Source organism: Lissotriton vulgaris, chromosome 11 (assembly GCF_964263255.1).
Source record: "Lissotriton vulgaris chromosome 11, aLisVul1.2, whole genome shotgun sequence".
NCBI classification, from domain to species: domain Eukaryota; kingdom Metazoa; phylum Chordata; class Amphibia; order Caudata; family Salamandridae; genus Lissotriton; species Lissotriton vulgaris.
Genome location: NC_141699.1, coordinates 735,737,267 through 735,758,685, shown reverse-complemented (window position 1 = coordinate 735,758,685; position 21,419 = coordinate 735,737,267). Strand labels below are relative to the sequence as shown.

The following is a 21,419-nucleotide window of genomic DNA, read 5'->3' as shown; positions in this document are numbered from 1 at the left end:
AATAAAAACAGGACTAACAATTTCGGCGTGAGACTACAGAAATGAATCGACATAGAAAAGGAGACCACTCGGAAGTCGGCCATCCAAGAGGCACTAGACAATAACGAGTGCGCGATTGCCATCTTGGAGTGGAGGTACTTTCCCCAAACTCAACAGCAAATAACTGTAGTATTTCCTGAAATGGATAAATATTTCTATAGATTTCTGACAATGGAAGAAATCGAATTATCTTTATTGATTCACTCTACCATCATGTGGCCCCAAGGTTGGACACGGGTTCAGGGGCACTCTTCGTGGTTAATTTTCTCTGTCTGAAGTGCACAGTGGGCGTACCTAATTTGTATTGTATGGTATTACAATATCTAATTTGGTCTAATTTGTGAAAACAACTTGTTGGCGTTACCTCTTTCTTATTATCCGAGAAGAGCATTAGTAACAAACGCAGAGATTGTGCATTCACAACAGGGAACTAAACCTCCTATGATGCACTCTTGTTTTGACGTAGAAACGCTCATCCGCAGCATTGGGCTCTTTAAACTGAAACTGACATGGAGTTGACCTGGAAAAGGCACATCAGAGTCGAGCTGCAGAGGAGGGACAGGAACCAGAAGGAGGGCTACGAGGGGCTGCTGGAGACATGTAACTAAAACCCACCCACTGCGCCACGAGGGTTACTGGAAGTATGGTGGGAAAGTTAGTTGTTACTGGAGATATGTAAACGTTGGCATCCGGTCCAGCTGTGTTCTGGTAGCTATTAAAGCATATTTGGAAATCGGGTGCCTACGTACTGCAGGCTACGGAAATGTGTACCCCCTGTCCAGCCTGGTTAAGCGAATCATGCTGGAAAGCAAAACCAGGGGATGTTTGAGGCTAATAACCCCTCCACGCTATAATGTAGGATGTCTGAGGCATGCTGGGAATTTGAGAATGAGCGTTATTGTTATGTCTGTAGACCGTATAAACATTTCCACAGTGTGATCTTTTAGGAAAAAGTGTGTGGGGTGGGGAAATTGGTTTTGGGAAGAGCTAGGTTTACAATGGCAGTCTGAGAGTGGCTCACGTAACCCGTGTATTTTTCTTGCATTCTAATACCTGTAGTCCCGTGTATCCGATTTTAAATGCAGGATAATATTTTCACATCTGTCAAGTTTTAAGATTGCCATTGTGTAGCATTTTCATAGTTACCGTTTTGGAAAAAGTAGCATTTCTGATCTGAGTCACTATTCTGTTACCCATCTTTACTCGCACAGGTCGACACTCCATAATCTCAGATTCTCTCACTGTAACTCACTCATTACATGTCCGTAGTACTATGGCAGAACATTGTCAGAAGCTGTCAGAGATAAATATAAAGCAGACTTCACCGGACAAATCACCCAACTGCAGGCAGCGTGGACCCTACAGTTACACATTTGTTTTTATCTGGAAATGTCAAGGGATTAATCAGTACGCCGAGAAGGAAGGAAGTGCCAAAACCAAAAAATAAAAACAAGCATTGGCTAAGTGAATAGGACTGGTGTTGGCTTTCAGCCTTTCGCAGTCATTGTTTTGTTGTCAGGTCCTTATCAGTCTTTAAAAAGGAAAAAAACACTGTCTAAAAAACTAAAACATTTCAGTCTCAAAATGCATTCATTGCCACAGTAGTACCTGGCACTTGAAGGATACTGCTTTGTGTGTGGATGTGCTTCTTGAAAAAGGTCAGTCAGTGAAGTGAAGTTAGCAGTAGCTGGAGTCAGCTAACCCATTACCTCATGCTGTAAACTGTAGTGGGTGGAATTAAAATGTAAATGACGCAATAACATATCAATGCTTGAAATTGTTAAAGTCAATACCGTAGCGAAAGTTTTACTCCGTACAACAAGTGGGGTGGAAGAACGCATTCTTGACCATAAAGAATGAAGCAAAGACTGAAAATTACTAGGCCAAAGTTATATACCTTCTCGGCTTTATCTTTGAGTAGGAGAAATTCAGGTCAAGTGAAAGGAAGATGTGACAATCATTCTATGTCAGGACCGGAGGCACAGATTATGCTTATCTCATTTCTTTACTAGAAATGCACAGCAGCCAATCACAAAACAGTAAAGAAAAACACAACTACAATACCCATGAGCACTCTGGGTATCACCTGGTAAACCATAGAGTAACCACTATATAAGGTCCCATAGAGAATACCACACCCTCTTTCTTTGCTGCTCCGCAGCCAGTTAAGTGCCTTATCTCCTTACATGTTTCATATAATGTGTTATTACTGCTATATATTTAACTGAAGTATTCCTTTCTGCTTACTTGCATGCTGCCTGTGTTTGAGCTGTGTTTCACGCATTGCCGCTGCGGTGTCCAGCTTCGTGGTAGTGTCCTTGCGCTTTGCGCTTCTTTGTGTTGTCATTCGTTTTGCCGCCGTTGCGGGTGTTCGCCTGCCCGGTTCGGGCGCACTGCTCACGCGGTCCTCTCTGTAGCGTTCTGCAGAAGGCTGTTACCGCGCATGCGCGGCGGCCGTTTTCTTTATCTCCGTGCTGACACGGAGGATTGCACGCCAGAGCAGCATTTTCAATAGCTCATGCCCACAGCCTGCGTGTCTGGTCCCTATTTACGCCCTAATTTGCATATTATCGATTTTGGGCTGTATAATATTCATAACCATTGCCTAGAGTGGCCTGTTTTGTCAGCAGGCCCTCCCTCCACACTTTATTACTTGTTTCAGTCAGGTGGCTGCCTGCCTTCCATTGGCTTGCTTTGGGGTTACCTCTCCCCCTTATATATTTGCCGTCAGCATTTTTGAATTTCCTTCCTCTAGTGGGCGTGAATTGTTACACTTTGTGTAATTATGGGAGATTATTCCGAGGAAGATGGCTATTATTATGATGAGGAGGCCTCTGGTTCTATGGAACAGGATTTGGTGGAGGCCCTGGACCAAGGTGCCCAACACTCTGTTAATAAGGCGCTGGTCCGCGCAATTGAGCCCTTGAAGCGTCATCTTTCAAATTATGTGCTTCAACAAGGCTGGTTGCCTTCTTCTTCAGGGCGTTCTTCAAAATCTCCCAAAAATCCACACCAGTCGGATTTTGCTAAACTGGCCAAGGCGCTGTCTTCTGAGCAGGCTTCTGGAAAGTCGTCCAAGGCTGCTCGCGCGTCTCCAAATCTCCAGACCGATGATGGCAATACATCTTCTTCTTCGTCCTCTGATCAGGATGTTCCTCCTCCATGTAAGAAAGCTCGTATAGAGCATTTTGTGGATGCGCCATCACATCCCCAACTGCTTACGTTCGACCCTGCAGATATTGTGCACCCGAACTCCACATCTTGGCTTCCGTCTCCGGAAGTGGCGGAGTATGTTCAAGCACATATTCGCCAACCGTTCGACTGGGATGTGCGGACCCGTCTACGGTCGGAATGTCCGTGCCCTGATTTGGCAGACAAATAGGCAGATACCCCAGAAGTGGATCCAACGATGGTGACGTATTTCAAGAAGTATGCCAAGGATCCAAAAAAGGGCATAGACAGGGCTTTGCGTTCATGTCAAGATAAAATGTTAGATCTTCTGGGTGCCCTTACAAAGATTCTAGACTTAGGCTTTCGGGCCAAAGAGTCTGCAACTGTCATTGACCCTGACGAGTTAATTGGTTAGTCCCAGAGGGCCATCTGCCAGTTAGGGAATGCCAACTGTGCAGTATCCTGTGAGTGCTGTCGCTCTATTTTGTTGAAAATGGATCCAAAATTAGCTGAATTATCAACGTCTGAGTCGGGCTCTCTAGCTCAGGGCTTATTGTTTGGCCAAGGTTTCTAACAAAAGGGGGGAGAGAGAGAGTCAGTGGATTCAGTCTCCCTAGTTATACGAATAAACAAAGTAGAATCCACTCAGAGTGGCGGTGATCCCTAAAGTGATGGGGAACACACAGTGTTGTTTAAATGCCCCTCACACACCAACAGGCCCCTTGGTGTCATGCTTCATCATCGGGGCCTTCGCACCCCTCTACGGGATGCGGCGTGCTGCGACTCGCGAATACGCAGGAGCACTAGAAAGTGAGCTATGTGAGGGGGTGTGTTGCTAAAGTGTGAGTGAGGTGAGGTGAAAAAGTGAATGGTTAAAAAATACCTGGCACGTGGGTGAAAAATAATTTTATTAAATCCCCGGCTGGTATTATTAAAAGAAGTGCAGGGCGGGGTTGTAAGAATACGGGTTAGGGTATTACAACCACTATAAAGGTGTCAACATGTTTCGGAGCGCGGGGGCTCCTTCTTCAGGACAAGGATAAGCACTTACCCTCCCCTTACTCACATGTAAATGTAAAAGTGTAAAAAATGATTACAACAATGTGTAATATACCTAACAATGTTATATATGTAGGTGGGTGTAGTTGCGCCCAATTGGCGATAGATGAAAACCTGTGGAAAGAAAGCACAGATGAACACACTGGTCTATAGTGCACAGACCAAGAGAGAAGAAAAAGCTTCTCTGAATACAACAAGGTAGACCCAAAAATAAGGGAACCCTGTAAGGAAAAAAAGGGAAAAATATATATATGGACAAACACAGCACTTACAGACATATATACATAACAAAGAAATACTCTCTGCTCAGATGGAAAGAGAGAGGGAGCAAAAAGCAGGTAATGTAAGGCTTACTTATAGTTCTCAAATATAAGACCTCATGAGCCTATGCGTGTTATTGGGGGATCCTTCCTTACTGCTCAGAAAAAAGACCTAAAAGACATTGATATATGGGATTCAGTTTGTTATAGGCACCAAATGCACAAAAGCGCCAGAATAATGCTCCTTTACATGACCCAAACTCACGGTTACTGCAATGGCTAGTTGCCTGCCTTCCCTCAACGCGGCTCCGATGAAGTGAGCATAGGTCGCGTCAGTAACCCATTTTATACTCTGCCGATAGGTAATTAGTGGTGGTAAATTGAATAATGAGGCCCGGCGAATGCCCAAATACGGAGTTCGTATTCCCAGGGAATCCGGTGCTGCGCGATCGGCTTACGCTATGTAACGCGCATGCGCATCCCTGCCTCGCACAGCGTTAAAATGCGCATGCGCGGCAAATGAAGTAACCGCGCATGCGTGGAAGAGTGGCACTACGCCGCAGTGGGCAAAAACGCATGCGAGGGAGATGGATGTACAGCGAGCATGCGCGCTGAATCTACAAGGGGCTAATAATGTGCAAGGACACTATAATGGGACAAAAATAGACATCGCTATAAAGGGCTGTGGAATTAATCCATATAATGGTTCAATGCGTACTTGAGAAAGGGCAGTGGGTATGATGGTGGAGAGGGAGACTAGCTCGGTGGGGACCTTATATCTTAATGAAAACCCAGTATAGGTTATGACCTTGCCATATCAAGTTGGATGGGTACTTAAAAAAGAAAGAGAACAGTGAGACTGACTCTGTGGAGGCATTATATCCTGATGACACACCAAAGTTATTTATAAGATGTGACCTTCCCATAACACGCTGGATGCAGAGTTCAGAGTGGAATGACCAAATACAGTTTATCTTAAGAGGTTCCAAGGAATGGAGTCATTGAGCCCAGTGGTATCGGTTCCAAGACGGAACACCCACCGCTGTTCTTTTTACAGAAGGCCCACTTCTGAGGGCAGTTGTTCAATTATTGTCCACTGTAACTCGTTGACACAGTGTTGGTGTTCAATAAAGTGGGCTGACATTTTTGTTGTAAGTTTTTTGCACCTGATGTTGCTTTTGTGCTCATTGAGTCTCACTTTCACTGGTCTTGTTGTCATACCCACATATTCTTTTCCACAAGGACACGTGATCAAATATACAACATTCTTGCTGTTGCAATTAGTAAATACACGTTGTTCCCAATTTGTCCCATTTGAAAAAGTCAAAGTCAAGCTTTTTCTGGTAAGATGGCAATTGTTACAGTTGCCACACGGGTGGTGGCCATGTATGCCCTGTAGTCTAGGCTGGTCAGTTTTTGTAGGGCATGGTCTTGTGTGGACAAGCATGTCTCTCAAGTTCCTGCCCCTTCTGTGTGCAAACAGAGGCTTCTCCAGTGATAGACTGCCACTTGTCAGTATGCGCCAATGCTTATTGACCAATTTTGTTACTTGGTTTGTTACTGGGCTGTATGTGGTGACACATACTGTTCTCTCCCCTTGATTGTCACTCCGTGGATTATCCTCCAGGAGGACCTCACGGTTGTTATTTCTAGCTCTTTTCATAGCTTTTTGGATCACCGTTTCAGGATACTTTCTCTGCCTTAGTTTCATGCTGAGGTCTTTTGCCTGAGTTTTATATTTGGCAATGTCACTACAGTTCCGACGTAAGCGGAGGAACTGTCCATAAGGTAAGTTCTCCCTCAGATGACGCGGGTGGAAGCTGTCAAATCTGAGGAGACAATTCCTGGCCGTCGGTTTGAAGTGGGTCTCTGTCTTTAGGACACCTGCTTCATGATAAATATTCAAGTCCAGAAACACCATGCTCTTGTTTGACACTTGGTGTGTAAATCTGAGAAATGCATTCTGGTTGTTAAGCCAATGAGTGAACTCAGATACCGAGGTCTCATCTCCTTCCCAGATAACCAAAATGTCGTCAATATACCTTCGCCAGGTGCGGATCCTCGCCCTGTATGGATTGTTTGGATGGAGGATCTTTGTGGATTCCAGATGATGGACATATAGTCCGGCTAGGCTCGGGGCAAAAGTACTGCCCATACTGGTCCCATGTTTCTGCCAAAAGAGGGTGCCCTCATACTCGAAAAAGTTTTTCGTGAGGGCCAGTGAAATGCATTCCAATACTACACTACGAGGGGTATGGTATTCCCAATCTGTAGAGTGCAGTACCTCCTCAATAATTTGTAAAGTCTCATCATGTGGGAGGCTCGTATAGAGGCTCTCCACATCCAGGCTTAGGAGCATCTGAGAGGTAGAATCAAAAGTCTGGTTTTGTAACAGTTGTAGTACTGCTTTTGTATCTCTCAGATACGTGTCAGTGGCTTGTACAATAGGTCTCAGAAAGGCATCAGCAAACTTGGACAATGGTTCCAAGATGGATGAAATACCGGACACAATGGGGCGTCCTGGAGGGTTTTCGAGGTTCTTATGCACTTTGGGTATGGTGTAAAAATATGGGATGCGTGGATTTTTCTGAATCAAAAACTCGGACTCTTTCTTAGTTATCCAATCGTGTGCAAGAGCCTCTTCAACCATGCCACCTATTCGTACTCGTAGTGACTCAGTAGGGTCTTCAGTTAGGATTTGGTAAATCCTATTATCGGAGAGAAGTCTCCTGCATTCTTTGTCATAGGCTGGGGTGGTTTGGACAACCACTGCTCCACCCTTGTCAGCGGGTTTTATGGTAAGGTTCTTATTCAACCTCAATTCTTTAATTGCCTCATTCTCCATTCTGGTCATATTCTGAAACACCCTTTGTTTATTTTCCAAACATTTCAGTTCTTGCATTATAGCTTTTTCAAAGGCCAATACCTCGACCGGGAGTTGGTGATCCAGCGGTGTGAAGGTTGACCTAGGTTTTAAACCTGTGTCTGAGGTCTCTGTAGCCGGGGATTTAATAAAATTATTTTTCACCCACGTGCCAGGTATTTTTTAACCATTCACTTTTTCACCTCACCTCACTCACACTTTAGCAACACACCCCCTCACATAGCTCACTTTCTAGTGCTCCTGCGTATTCACGAGTCGCAGCACGCCGCATCCCGTAGAGGGGTGCGAAGGCCCCGATGATGAAGCATGACACCAAGGGGCCTGTTGGTGTGTGAGGGGCATTTAAACAACACTGTGTGTTCCCCATCACTTTAGGGATCACCGCCACTCTGAGTGGATTCTACTTTGTTTATTCGTATAACTAGGGAGACTGAATCCACTGACTCTCTCTCTCCCCCCTTTTGTTAGAAACCTTGTTAGTGACAGCGCACAGCTGTGGGAGCCCCTTCCCATTGTTAATTATCCACCTTTGGACTTACACAGACACTTACTCATACTAAACAGTACATTATCTTGAACCTTCCTGCTCTCCTCATTTAACACCATGGAGGATGAACATGGATTGACCTACAGTGAGGATGACATTGACCGTATTCTTGCAGATGTTAATCCCTTTGAAGGCCTCAGCAACAGTGACCCAGGCCCAGCTGTAGCAGACTGGGATGAATTAATGAATGCACGTAAAACACAAATCAGAACAGCTCTACATGGCTTACTGATGAGGGAATACTTAAGAAACAAAATGGCCCCGCAGGGTTTATTGGTAAAAACTGAACCATTCATCTTCCAAGACGACCTTGTTTTAAAAAAAGCATGGTCACTCATTTCATGGCACTGTACCAGGGATTGGTTGGTGCTTATAGTCCAAACTGCCGCAAGAAAATCTGTGGAATTGAAAGTTGAGATCCAAAAACTGGAAGTCCAGTTAAAAGCTTTCATTTCACCAGCGGACATAAAGAAAGGCTTGGAAGAGTTGAACCAGCAAATGAAAGAGTTTGAGGCAACCTTGAAACAAAGCAAATTTAACAAATTGAAAAAAGATAAAGATCGATTTACCCCTGAAAGAGCCTACCCATACACACGAGCAGACTATGTTATGAAAGACAATACCAGCGACACGGACAGTGTGAACTCTGATGGTAGTAACTCAAGCACAAGGTCAGGAGGCTTCCCACAAAGAAAGCAAAGAGGAGGGTTTCGACAACAAAGACCTCAATTCCCACGCCAGAGAGGCTGGCGAGGCTTTCAAGGACCTCAATTCAATCCTTATCAGCCCCCTTTTCAATTCCCACAGTACCAGTTTGTCCCTCCACAAATGGGACAAATGTACCCCCAATGGGTTCCAGATCAAACCAATGCACCCCAGAATGCACAGCCTTTTTTATCCTGGGGCCAGGGATCCCGCAGGGGGAGGACAAGAAGGGCAACAACGTCAATTGGCAGCCCACAGAGGAGGCAGACCCACGGGTGTTGACGAGGAACATGACGGCGAATCAAGCTTCAACGAGCAACAGGGGGACCTAGTTATTAATATAACCCCATGGCCCCTTACTGATTTGCAAAGAAAGGTACTTAACAAAGGTTTGGGATATGTCCCCACCAACAAACCAGACATTTTTTTCTGCATAAGGAAATGCAGGACTTCATCAGAACTATTAAGTTGAGGGCTTTTTTCAAAGATAAGCAACCACCTACAGAGACCTCAGACACAGGTTTAAAACCTAGGTCAACCTTCACACCGCTGGATCACCAACTCCCGGTCGAGGTATTGGCCTTTGAAAAAGCTATAATGCAAGAACTGAAATGTTTGGAAAATAAACAAAGGGTGTTTCAGAATATGACCAGAATGGAGAATGAGGCAATTAAAGAATTGAGGTTGAATAAGAACCTTACCATAAAACCCGCTGACAAGGGTGGAGCAGTGGTTGTCCAAACCACCCCAGCCTATGACAAAGAATGCAGGAGACTTCTCTCCGATAATAGGAATTACCAAATCCTAACTGAAGACCCTACTGAGTCACTACGAGTACGAATAGGTGGCATGGTTGAAGAGGCTCTTGCACACGATTGGATAACCAAGAAAGAGTCCGGGTTTTTGATTCAGAAAAATCCACGCATCCCATATTTTTACACCATACCCAAAGTGCATAAGAACCTCGAAAACCCTCCAGGACGCCCCATTGTGTCCGGTATTTCATCCATCTTGGAACCATTGTCCAAGTTTGCTGATGCCTTTCTGAGACCTATTGTACAAGCCACTGACAAGTATCTGAGAGATACAAAAGCAGTACTACAACTGTTACAAAACCAGACTTTTGATTCTACCTCTCAGATGCTCCTAAGCCTGGATGTGGAGAGCCTCTATACGAGCCTCCCACATGATGAGACTTTACAAATTATTGAGGAGGTACTGCACTCTACAGATTGGGAATACCATACCCCTCGTAGTGTAGTATTGGAATGCATTTCACTGGCCCTCCCGAAAAATCTTTTCGAGTATGAGGGCACCCTCTTTTGGCAGAAACATGGGACCAGTATGGGCAGTACTTTTGCCCCAAGCCTAGCCGGACTATATGTCCATCATCTGGAATCCACAAAGATCCTCCATCCAAACAATCCATACAGGGCGAGGATCCGCACCTGGCGAAGGTATATTGACGACATTTTGGTTATCTGGGAAGGAGATGAGACCTCGGTATCTGAGTTCACTCATTGGCTTAACAACCAGAATGCATTTCTCAGATTTACACACCAAGTGTCAAACAAGAGCATGGTGTTTCTGGACTTGAATATTTATCATGAAGCAGGTGTCCTAAAGACAGAGACCCACTTCAAACCGACGGCCAGGAATTGTCTCCTCAGATTTGACAGCTTCCACCCGCGTCATCTGAGGGAGAACTTACCTTATGGACAGTTCCTCCACTTACGTCGGAACTGTAGTGACATTGCCAAATATAAAACTCAGGCAAAAGACCTCAGCATGAAACTAAGGCAGAGAAAGTATCCTGAAACGGTGATCCAAAAAGCTATGAAAAGAGCTAGAAATAACAACCGTGAGGCCCTCCTGGAGGATAATCCACGGAGTGACAATCAAGGGGAGAGAACAGTATGTGTCACCACATACAGCCCAGTAACAAACCAAGTAACAAAATTGGTCAATAAGCATTGGCGCATACTGACAAGTGGCAGTCTATCACTGGAGAAGCCTCTGTTTGCACACAGAAGGGGCAGGAACTTGAGAGACATGCTTGTCCACACAAGACCATGCCCTACAAAAACTGACCAGCCTAGACTACAGGGCATACATGGCCACCACCCGTGTGGCAACTGTAACAATTGCCATCTTACCAGAAAAAGCTTGACTTTGACTTTTTCAAATGGGACAAATTGGGAACAACGTGTATTTTTCTAATTGCAACAGCAAGAATGTTGTATATTTGATCACGTGTCCTTGTGGAAAAGAATATGTGGGTATGACAACAAGACCAGTGAAAGTGAGACTCAATGAGCACAAAAGCAACATCAGGTGCAAAAAACTTACAACAAAAATGTCAGCCCACTTTATTGAACACCAACACTGTGTCAACGAGTTACAGTGGACAATAATTGAACAACTGCCCTCAGAAGTGGGCCTTCTGGAAAAAGAACAGCGGTGGGTGTTCCGTCTTGGAACCGATGCCACTGGGCTCAATGACTCCATTCCTTGGAACCTCTTAAGATAAACTGTATTTGGTCATTCCACTCTGAACTCTGCATCCAGCGTGTTATGGGAAGGTCACATCTTATAAATAACTTTGGTGTGTCATCAGGATATAATGCCTCCACAGAGTCAGTCTCACTGTTCTCTTTCTTTTTTAAGTACCCATCCAACTTGATATGGCAAGGTCATAACCTATACTGGGTTTTCATTAAGATATAAGGTCCCCACCGAGCTAGTTTCCCTCTCCACCATCATACCCACTGCCCTTTCTCAAGTACGCATTGAACCATTATATGGATTAATTCCACAGCCCTTTATAGCGATGTCTATTTTTGTCCCATTATAGTGTCCTTGCACATTATTAGCCCCTTGTAGATTCAACGCACATGCTCGCTGTACATCCATCTCCCTCGCATGCGTTTTTGCCCACTGCGGCGTAGTGCCACTCTTCCACGCATGCGCGGTTACTTCATTTGCCGCGCATGCGCATTTTAACGCTGTGCGAGGCAGGGATGCGCATGCGCGTTACATAGCGTAAGCCGATCGCGCAGCACCGGATTCCCTGGGAATACGAACTCCGTATTTGGGCATTCGCCGGGCCTCATTATTCAATTTACCACCACTAATTACCTATCGGCAGAGTATAAAATGGGTTACTGACGCGACCTATGCTCACTTCATCGGAGCCGCGTTGAGGGAAGGCAGGCAACTAGCCATTGCAATAACCGTGAGTTTGGGTCATGTAAAGGAGCATTATTCTGGCGCTTTGGTGCATTTGGTGCCTATAACAAACTGAATCCCATATATCAATGTCTTTTAGGTCTTTTTTCTGAGCAGTAAGGAAGGATCCCCCAATAACACGCATAGGCTCATGAGGTCTTATATTTGAGAACTATAAGTAAGCCTTACATTACCTGCTTTTTGCTCCCTCTCTCTTTCCATCTGAGCAGAGAGTATTTCTTTGTTATGTATATATGTCTGTAAGTGCTGTGTTTGTCCATATATATATTTTCCCTTTTTTTCCTTACAGGGTTCCCTTATTTTTGGGTCTACCTTGTTGTATTCAGAGAAGCTTTTTCTTCTCTCTTGGTCTGTGCACTATAGACCAGTGTGTTCATCTGTGCTTTCTTTCCACAGGTTTTCATCTGTCGCCAATTGGGCGCAACTACATCCACCTACATATATAACATTGTTAGGTATATTACACATTGTTGTAATCATTTTTTACACTTTTACATTTACATGTGAGTAAGGGGAGGGTAAGTGCTTATCCTTGTCCTGAAGAAGGAGCCCCCGCGCTCCGAAACATGTTGACACCTTTATAGTGGTTGTAATACCCTAACCCGTATTCTTACAACCCCGCCCTGCACTTCTTTTAATAATACCAGCCGGGGATTTAATAAAATTATTTTTCACCCACGTGCCAGGTATTTTTTAACCATTCACTTTTTCACCTCACCTCACTCACACTTTAGCAACACACCCCCTCACATAGCTCACTTTCTAGTGCCCCTGCGTATTCGCGAGTCGCAGCACGCCGCATCCCGTAGAGGGGTGCGAAGGCCCCGATGATGAAGCATGACACCAAGGGGCCTGTTGGTGTGTGAGGGGCATTTAAACAACACTGTGTGTTCCCCATCACTTTATTGTTTGGCCAGCCATTCCTTAAGGAATTAACCAAATTTGTCGCAACTTTTAGTGGGCTCGACAAGGCTCAATCCTCTCTTCAACGGGCGTTCCGCACGGTTTTTGGAAGGGCTGGACGATACAGGGGACGATCGTTCGACCGTGGGTCCAACCCACATAACCAGCGTGGATATCAGTCCCAGAGAAGAAGTGGTCAAGAGTCAACTTACACCAGTAATAAGTCCTCCTTCTATCCCTCCCGAAAAGGGAGAGGGCAATTCAAAAAAGGACGCTACCGTGGTAATCAAGGAGGACATCACAATTCCTCAAATTCAGGTGAGTTTGATCCCAGCCTCAGAGGTCATATTGGGGGGCAGGATACAATTTTTTTCTTCCAAATTGGCGTCTGATCTCGAGCGGTGCTTGGGTGTTGGAGACTGTCCTAGGTTACAAAATAGAGTTCTACAGTTGTCCGCATCAGTCCCATCCTCCTTCGCCCCTAGTTTTTTCCCTTCAAGATCAAGAGGTAATTTCCACGGAAATCAAGTCTCTTCTGGCCAAAGGGGCCATAGCTCAGACTTTCCGTCATCCTCAGGGTTTCGCCAGCAATGTCTTTCTGGTCCAGAAAAAAGGGGGCGGATCCATTTGGTTCTCAATCTCAAGGAGTTCAAAGGAGGGGTAGTTTATCTCCACTTCAAGATGGAGGGCATCCATCTGAGGGATCTTCTTTGGGAAGGGGATTGTATGGTCCGCCTCGACCTGAATGATGCTTACTTGTCGATTCCGATCTACGTTCCTCATTGACGATTCCTCCAATTCCAGTGGCTAAGGACTTGGTTCGAATACAAAGTTCTCCCTTTCGGCCTCTCGTCAGCACCCGAAGCTTCTGAGACCCGTTGCGGCATCTCTGCGAGCCCAGGTTGTTCGTCTGATCATATATCGAGACGGCATTCTCATTTTGGCACATTGCCCTCTCCTGTTGATGACTCATTTGAATTGGTCAATAGATCTTTTACAATCACTAGGGTTTCTGGTGAATCCTCAGAAGTCTGTTTTCAGTCCCTCTCAGTCGATAGAATTCCTAGGTTTCCTGGTCAATTCGGTCTCTTGCCAACTCCTCTTGCCCAATGAGAAGATCAGATCCATCAAGAGGGAGTTGAGGTTGGTTTTGTCCAGACAGAGTGTTTCATTGAGATCGGTAGCTCGGATTGTCGGTCTGCTGGCTTCTTCGATTCAGGCGATCTTCCCGGGTCCTTTGCATTACCGGGTTCTTCAGCGTCTCAAAATCCGGCATCTCCAGAAAGGCCTCCGCTATTCGGATCAGGTTCCGCTGCCGGAGGATGCGAGGTGGGAGATGTTATGGTGGTTGGAGCACATGGAGTCTTGGAACGGGCGAGCCCTGTTCGGAACGTCCCGAGATGTGGTGATGGAATCCGATGCCAGTCTGTGGAGATGGGGAGCCCACTGCGGCCAGATGTCGACGGGAGGCCGGTGGTCTCAGAAGAAATTGTCTCTCCATATAAATTGCCTGGAGCTTCTGGCAGGGTCTTTTGCGATTTGTTGTCTGGCTCCGCGCATGATGAACTGTTGCATACTCCTCCGCATGGACAATGTCTCAGCGGTTCAGTATGTCAACAAGTTAGGGGGGACGAGATCCAGAATTCTGGCAGAGATTGCCAAGAATTTTTGGCACTTTTGTCATCAACGGCAGATCACAATTACTGCAGAATATCTCCCGGGTCACGACAATCTGATGGCCGATTGGAACTCTCGTCATCTGAGGGATTTCAGCGATTGGAGGCTTCCTCCTTGCGTATTCCGGTCTCTGTCCCGGGTTTGGAGTCAATGTCCGATAGATCTGTTCGCCTCTCGCCTCAACACTCCGCTTCCCCTGTTTTTCAGTTGGCGTCCGGATCCGGAAGCCTTAGCCACGGATGCTTTTCTCCAGGTCTGGCCTCCTCTCCTGTGTTATGCATTTCCCCAGTTTGTGATGATTCCCAGGGTCTTGGCTCGCACGAAGCATTGTCAGTCGGAGCTGATTCTGATCGCATCTCTGTGGAGGGCTCAGGCTTGGTTCCCGGTTCTTCTGGAAATGAGTTGTGCGGTGCCGCTCCTTCTTCCCCAGAGATGGAACCTGTTGCTGGACCCTCTTCTCAACCCGCATCCCCTCATACAATCGGGTCAGCTCTTTCTAGTGGCATGGCGGGTTTCGGGGAACACTGAGAAATCTCAGGTCTTTCTAGAGACGCTGCCAGATTTATCAGCAAGGCTTGGTCTCCCAATGCACACAAACGTTATGCGTCAGCTTGGAATCTATGGTGTGGTTGGTGTTCTTAGCGGGAGGTGGATCCCGCTTTGGCGGATATCTCTTTAATTGTGAATTTTCCGGCCTTTATTGCTTCATCAGGTCTAGCTTATAGGACAGTAAATACCTTTCATTCTACCATTTCGGCGGGACATATCACTGTCGATGGCAAACCTGCTGGTGAGCATCCTTTGATTTCTAAGTTACTCAAAGGTATACGGCTGGTAAAACTGCCCTGTCCAAAATATGTGGCTTTATGGGATGTTTCCATTGTTTTGTGTTTTTTGGAGGCTTGGCCTTCAAACTCTTCGTTATCCCGCAAACAACTCTCAGCTAAACTGACTATGTTACTGTGTTTAGTTTCGTGAAAAGGTGTTTCCGATGTTCGTGCTCTGGATCTTGCAGGTCGTACTTTCTCACCTGAAGGTGTTTCTTTTACTATTTCCAGACGCTCCAAATGTAATACGTCTTCTGTTAATTATCCCTCTTTTCCAAATAACCCAAATCTTTGCGTGGTTCAGTGTATTAAGGATTATGAGGTGAGTACTGCTCCTTTTCGACAGAATCAACATGGTCAATTGTTAATTGCTCTACAGAAGCCTTTTCATCCTGTGACCCCAGCTACCTTAGCGAGATGGGTACGATGGCTCATGCATGAAGCCGGTATTGATATTTCCAAATTTGGTGCGCATTCCGCACGTGGGGCTATGGCTTCCAAAGCTTTTTCTACGGGAGTGACTTTGCTTGACATTATGAAGGCTGCTGATTGGTCGTCTGACTCTATGTTTAAATCTTTCTATTATAAACCTATTGTTGATATTGCATCTGTGGTGGTGGCACAGCTTTAAACAAGCATAATCGGAGCCTCCAGTCCTGACCTAGAATTGAAAATTAGAAACATACATGATAAGAATTTTCAATTCTTTTAAGGACACGGAGGCGAGGATTATCCCACCCAGATTTGTCTTTCTGCATTTCAATTATGATGATATTGTTGCCATTTTCTTGCAACTGTAAATGGTGTATTGTTTATCTCTACTCTTTGTTTTTCCCCCCTTCTTTCTACTACATATTTCTACTATGGTGGAATGGTATATTACGACTCTGTTTCTTTTCAGGTTCTGATCCTAAATGAGGTTTATTTCTGTACGGTCCTTTGATCTGTCTGATTGTCTCCTATTCCAGTTTTTCTTCTACTGCTGCAAGCATTGCGTCTTCCTTTCCAGTGGGCTGCTGCTTCACAGTGTTTCCTTTTCTTCCACGGTCTTCGTTTTGGACTGAGAATTTCTTCATTTGAACTGTTTTAAAATTGCCAAAGAAAGAGGATGTGGTATTCTCTATGGGACCTTATATAGTGGTTACTCTATGGTTTACGAGGTGATACCCAGAGTGTTCATGGGTATTGTAGTTGTGTTTTTCTTTACTGTTTTGTGATTGGCTGCTGAGCATTTCTAGTAAAGAAATGAGATAAGCATAATCCTCGCCTCCGTGTCCTTAATAGAATTGAAAATTCTTGTCACGTATGTTTGAAAATTTTTAATTGTTCACAAGTAGCCTCCCTGTCTTCTCACCATAAAGAGAGGTTCCGTTTAGCTGCATCCAGTCTCTGTTATACATGATGACGATATTTTACTTGCCTGTTATGTCCATGTGGTGTGGGGTGGTGTGAAATAGCCGAGGCTAGTGAAATGGAAACACTTTCTTGCTGTAATATTAGGTATGGCATATTCCAAGATGTTTTGTAGCTGTTGAAGAAACAGCATAGTGGGTGGTGGATGTGTGCAAGCCTCAATTTAACTTTAAGGCGGCTGTAGGGTTTCCACTGTTCTCAGCAAAAAAACAAAAAAAAATGCCATTTGTTCGTGTTTTGCTATTTTTGAAGGACTAATAGCTGGTGTGTGAAAATGGATTTGTGTAACATTCTTGGTGTTCTTTTGCAATATTTTCATTATCCGGCTGTATGCTTGAATAAAGATTGGGAAATAATTCAGGCAGCTCTGAAATACTTTGACATTATTTCATCAATGTTCGCTGTTTTTAGGCTTATATTTCAAAAAGTAAAAAAAATACCGGTTTCACTGCTTTTCCCATTTTTTTTACTGGCATTGACATTGAACAATAAAATAGCAGCTAGGGGGCAATATTAGGAGGCTTTAAATGTGAATATGGAAACATGGACATAACACGTGTAACTAACTCTGCCTTTGGACGTGGGGTGACTGAGGCAAGCTGCGGATCGCTAGCTGAAGAAAGGTTTCACTCGCTTCTCTCAGTAACATGGAAATGACTTGGGTCACTGTGGAATCAGGACTTAAGTGAGGTGACCGTGTGAAACCACTTGCACACTATGCTGTAGGATATCTAGGTAATGAAGGCTACAAGCATGCAACCTCCCTTCATAATATGTGAGGGAGCGGGGCATGCTGGCAACACTGAGTTAATGGAAACTATGTTAATCGCTTCATGCGGCGTGTTGACTCGGTCCTCTGGAGTCATGTGAAGGATAGAGAATACAGAGCTCCTTTGTCATTTTTCTTATTTCATGTTTTTTCTCGTAGATCTGAAACTCCTCGATCGCCTGGACTTGCAAAACTTTCTAGCAGAGAAACTGCAGCTGGAAACCCACAGGAATGACTTCAGGTACGTCACTGAGTGGTTGGTAGAGGTAGGTTATGTGGGGTACAGTCAGTATGGGAAGAGGTTGTGGGCTGTGAAAATGAAGGGATTGCATGGGGAGAATAGTTAATGTCTGGAGTGGAGAGATGGTTTGGGATAGAGAGAAAGGATACAACAGGTGTGTGTATTGAGGGTAGGGTGTACAGGGAGCAGGGTACAGAGGGAATGAAGGATATGGGGAGGGGTAATGGCTGGCGGAAATATGACCGGGTTGGAAGTTTGTTGTGCTGTGGTTGGAGAAGAGTGTAGTAAGACTGGTTGCATTAAAAGGGACATGGTATAGTGTGTGACAGTAAGACAAGGCTGAATCCCCCTTAAACACACACCCCATGACCGTATTTTATTATCCCTGCTATCAAAGTTGTGATGATTTCTAGAGTCTGAATGTTTTTGTGCATATTAGTTCATATATTTATTTTCCATTTCCACTCTTGGTCGTAAGTTAGCTAAGAGTGGTATGTGATTGGTTACCATTTGGACAAGATAGCCACAGTGGTAGGTGGGAAAGTATCGTAAGTACTTGTTCTTGATTTGTGATTGTCACTGCTCAGTCCCAGAGAGCAACCTACTGACGTAGGCATCTGGGCAATTTTTTCCCACTTGTATTTAAACCCTCCCACATAACCAAACCATCCACTCAGGCCATTCCCAGATGATCTGACATCCACCAGGGGTTGTGTGTCTCTGCAAAAGTCAGTCGGCCACTATGGTTTTTGTAGTCCTTTTTTTTTTTAATGACCCTCCATGTCACTCAGCATCTTTCTTTGTTGGCTCCCCATGGGCTCTGCAGGTTTGTTATGAATCATCTATAGTAGTTGGCCAGGCCCAGGAAATGTGTGGTCTCATGTATTTTTTGGATGGGAGTGAGGAATGGAGAGAGGCCACTTCTACCCTCGCCCACTCCACTTGGAGTTTTCGGTGTTTTGATTTGCCTCTGTGTGTCAGTGTTCTTTCAGATGTTGCAATGTCCCTCCAGTCGCTGATTGTGGCCATTAGCAATTGTTAAACACACAAGGTGATGGACAGAATGTTGCACATTGGCAAAACATTCACCCCCAGTCACAGATCTGGGTTTAATCCATCGTTATTTTGCTCACCACGCCATCCCAGTTCAGACATGGCCATATGCAAATCAGTCCTGACCCTGTGCCTCATGGGAACAGTCCAGCCCGAACTGCCAAGCCATGTCTTCCCTGGACCGGAATCAAGCATCCTAGGTCTGCTTTCTGGCTATCAGCCGTCATCAGCCAGGATAGCTTGACTCCAGTGGCGTAGTGAGCACGGGACCCACGTATGGGCAAACCCTTCCCACATAGGGCAAACAGCAAAACACACAAGGTGATGGACGGAATGTTGCACAGTGGCAAAACATTCACCCCCAGTCACAGATCTGGGTTTAATCCATTGTTATTTTGCTCACCACGCCACCCCAGTTCAGACATGGCCATATACAAATCAGTCTTGACCCTGTGCCTCATGGGAACAGTCCAGCCCGAACTGCCAAGCCATGTCTTCCCTGGACCGGAATCAAGCATCCTAGGACGATATCTGGCTATCAGCTGTCATCAGCCAGGATAGCTTGGCTCCATTGGCGTAATGAGCACGGGACCATGCTCATTACGCCACTGGAGTGAATGGGGTGAATGATTTGCCACTATGCAACATTCCGTCCATCATCTTGTGTGTTTTGCCATTAGCTATTGTTGCCATCTATCAAGCTATCCACATTCATTACAGACTTCCAAAGCCCTAATAGCACTAATTAAATGCTTTTGAAGTCCCTCTTATATCAAATAATACCCTGAATGTGAGGCAGCAATACACTCGAAGCTCGCTTTGAGGATATCATATTGCATGAGTTAGTATCTCATTTCAATAGGTTGTATTTGGTGTTGATGTCCAATTTGAGAAAAAAACTGGACTCACTGATGTAGGCATGAATTGTGTGAGGACCTTTCCCTTTTGGTTGCATGTTTGGAATCCTCATGTCCCTGCAAATAATGATCGGGCAGGATTGGTTGGCCTTGCACGTGACTTCTACGGAGGGTATGCCATGGGTGGTGTTGATGGCACCTCCTAACTACAGCTCTTGCTCTGCTTGATAACCGTTTTGAAACCGATCCTCTTACATTGTATCACCCTTGGGTGGACAGTGGCAGTCACATGCAGTGTATGCAATCCTCCATGAGGTATGCAAGAGCCTGGAAAATGCTATGTATTTTTTAAGTAGGTCTGCCAACCTGGAGAAGTGTGGCTCACTGGTTAGAGCAGGCAGACCCTGAAGCAGAGGTCAAACCCGGGACCAGGGTTCAATTCCCGACGCGGCAGGGTCTGGAGCTCAAAATGTCCATGGACTCGATAATTCTCGCTTCGGTGCCTGACCTAATCATGGGTTCACACTCTGCAACTCTGGGCATTAAGCTTGCTTAATCTCCACAACGGCCCCCGCGGCGGGATGCCTGGCTTTCACCTTGGGGATGCCCTGTAGGGGCTATCTCACAGGGAAAAGCCAGGACGGGTTCCCAAGGCAAGCGCGGAGATACCCCTTCGGGGGTCGATTCTGGCGCTATATAAGAAACATAATAATAATAATAATAATACACTGGCTGACCGTTAGGGCAAATTCAGTTAGCTACTTGCTGTTTTGCAGCACAAGTACATCCTATAGCCTGCCTCCATCACAGAAATATACCCCGGATTCTCCTTGTCACCATGTCCTATGGTTCAGAGCTCACAGTGACATAGGACTCAAATTACAGCTACTTGATGAGGCCCAGCAAGGTTGAATTTAGTCTGGAGTTTCTTGTATTCCTGTTCAGAGGGGGTATGGGCTTGAAGCTCGGCAGGGACTATCCCTTTTGGAACGCGTCCAAACTGATTTGTGTATGGTACAGACAAACTAAAACTAAAAACAATGGACTTAACTGCACCTAAGAATGATTACAAGTTGCAAAGATTAATTCAAGCATTCCATCCATTATTCTTTGTACTATTTTAGCATGGTGCATTCAAAGTACCCATTGAGGAGAAGTCATTCCAAACTTTTTTTAAAGAAAGATCCTTTATGAGTGTGGCTGTCAGGAGGGTCCTGGGTTTGAGCTGTCTGTATTGGATAAATGACATGGGGTGGACGATAATGTCCACTCTGTTACTCTGGAGTGTGATCACCCTTGCTCTGAGTTACCCAAGTAGCAAGTCTGTGACTATTTGTGATTTTTGGTGTCAGTAATATGACAGTTATGCTTTTATGCGACAAGGAGGGCAACCCAGACATGGGCTTGGTGGTCTGGAGGGGTAGACCATGTGCACCTCTCCATCACTGTGAATGGCTGCTGGCAGCCCATCAAGCTGTAAAGATCAAGCATTGGTAGCAGCTACTGATTATGTAGCAGAGCAGGTTATTGTAATGGTGCCTGTACAGGGATAGTTGCCCCCAGCCTCTTTTTCTAAAGTGTTACTTTAGTCCCTTACACCAGGTGCACCATCCATTTGTTCATGGGTGTCGCATGTATGTTTAAATGGCGTAGTGTTGTGTGAATTAGCGATGACAGGACCCTTTTTGTTCCTGATAGACTCCGTAGACCTATGACGTAAGTGTTCGGCTGTGGTGAATATAGTTCATGTTTAGAATGTTGAGTT

General features: G+C 45.2%; 1 protein-coding gene across 2 annotated transcripts in view; it reads left to right on the top strand.

Moving 5' to 3' along the window:
* The first annotated feature begins 431 nt into the window (after positions 1–431).
* The window catches only part of LOC147683419 (autophagy-related protein 16-like), a 127,116-nt gene continuing 106,128 nt past the window's right edge, over positions 432–21,419 (top strand). Inside the window, exons 1-2 of one of the 2 annotated variants that reach the window (XM_086943854.1) lie at positions 432–639; positions 17,663–17,744. In XM_086943854.1, the coding sequence (XP_086799980.1) occupies positions 549–639; positions 17,663–17,744 (173 nt within the window). In that variant the 5' untranslated portion in view covers positions 432–548. Of the gene's footprint in view, positions 694–17,662; positions 17,745–21,419 lie in introns of both variants that reach the window. The other variant, XM_086943855.1, reaches the window with a different exon arrangement.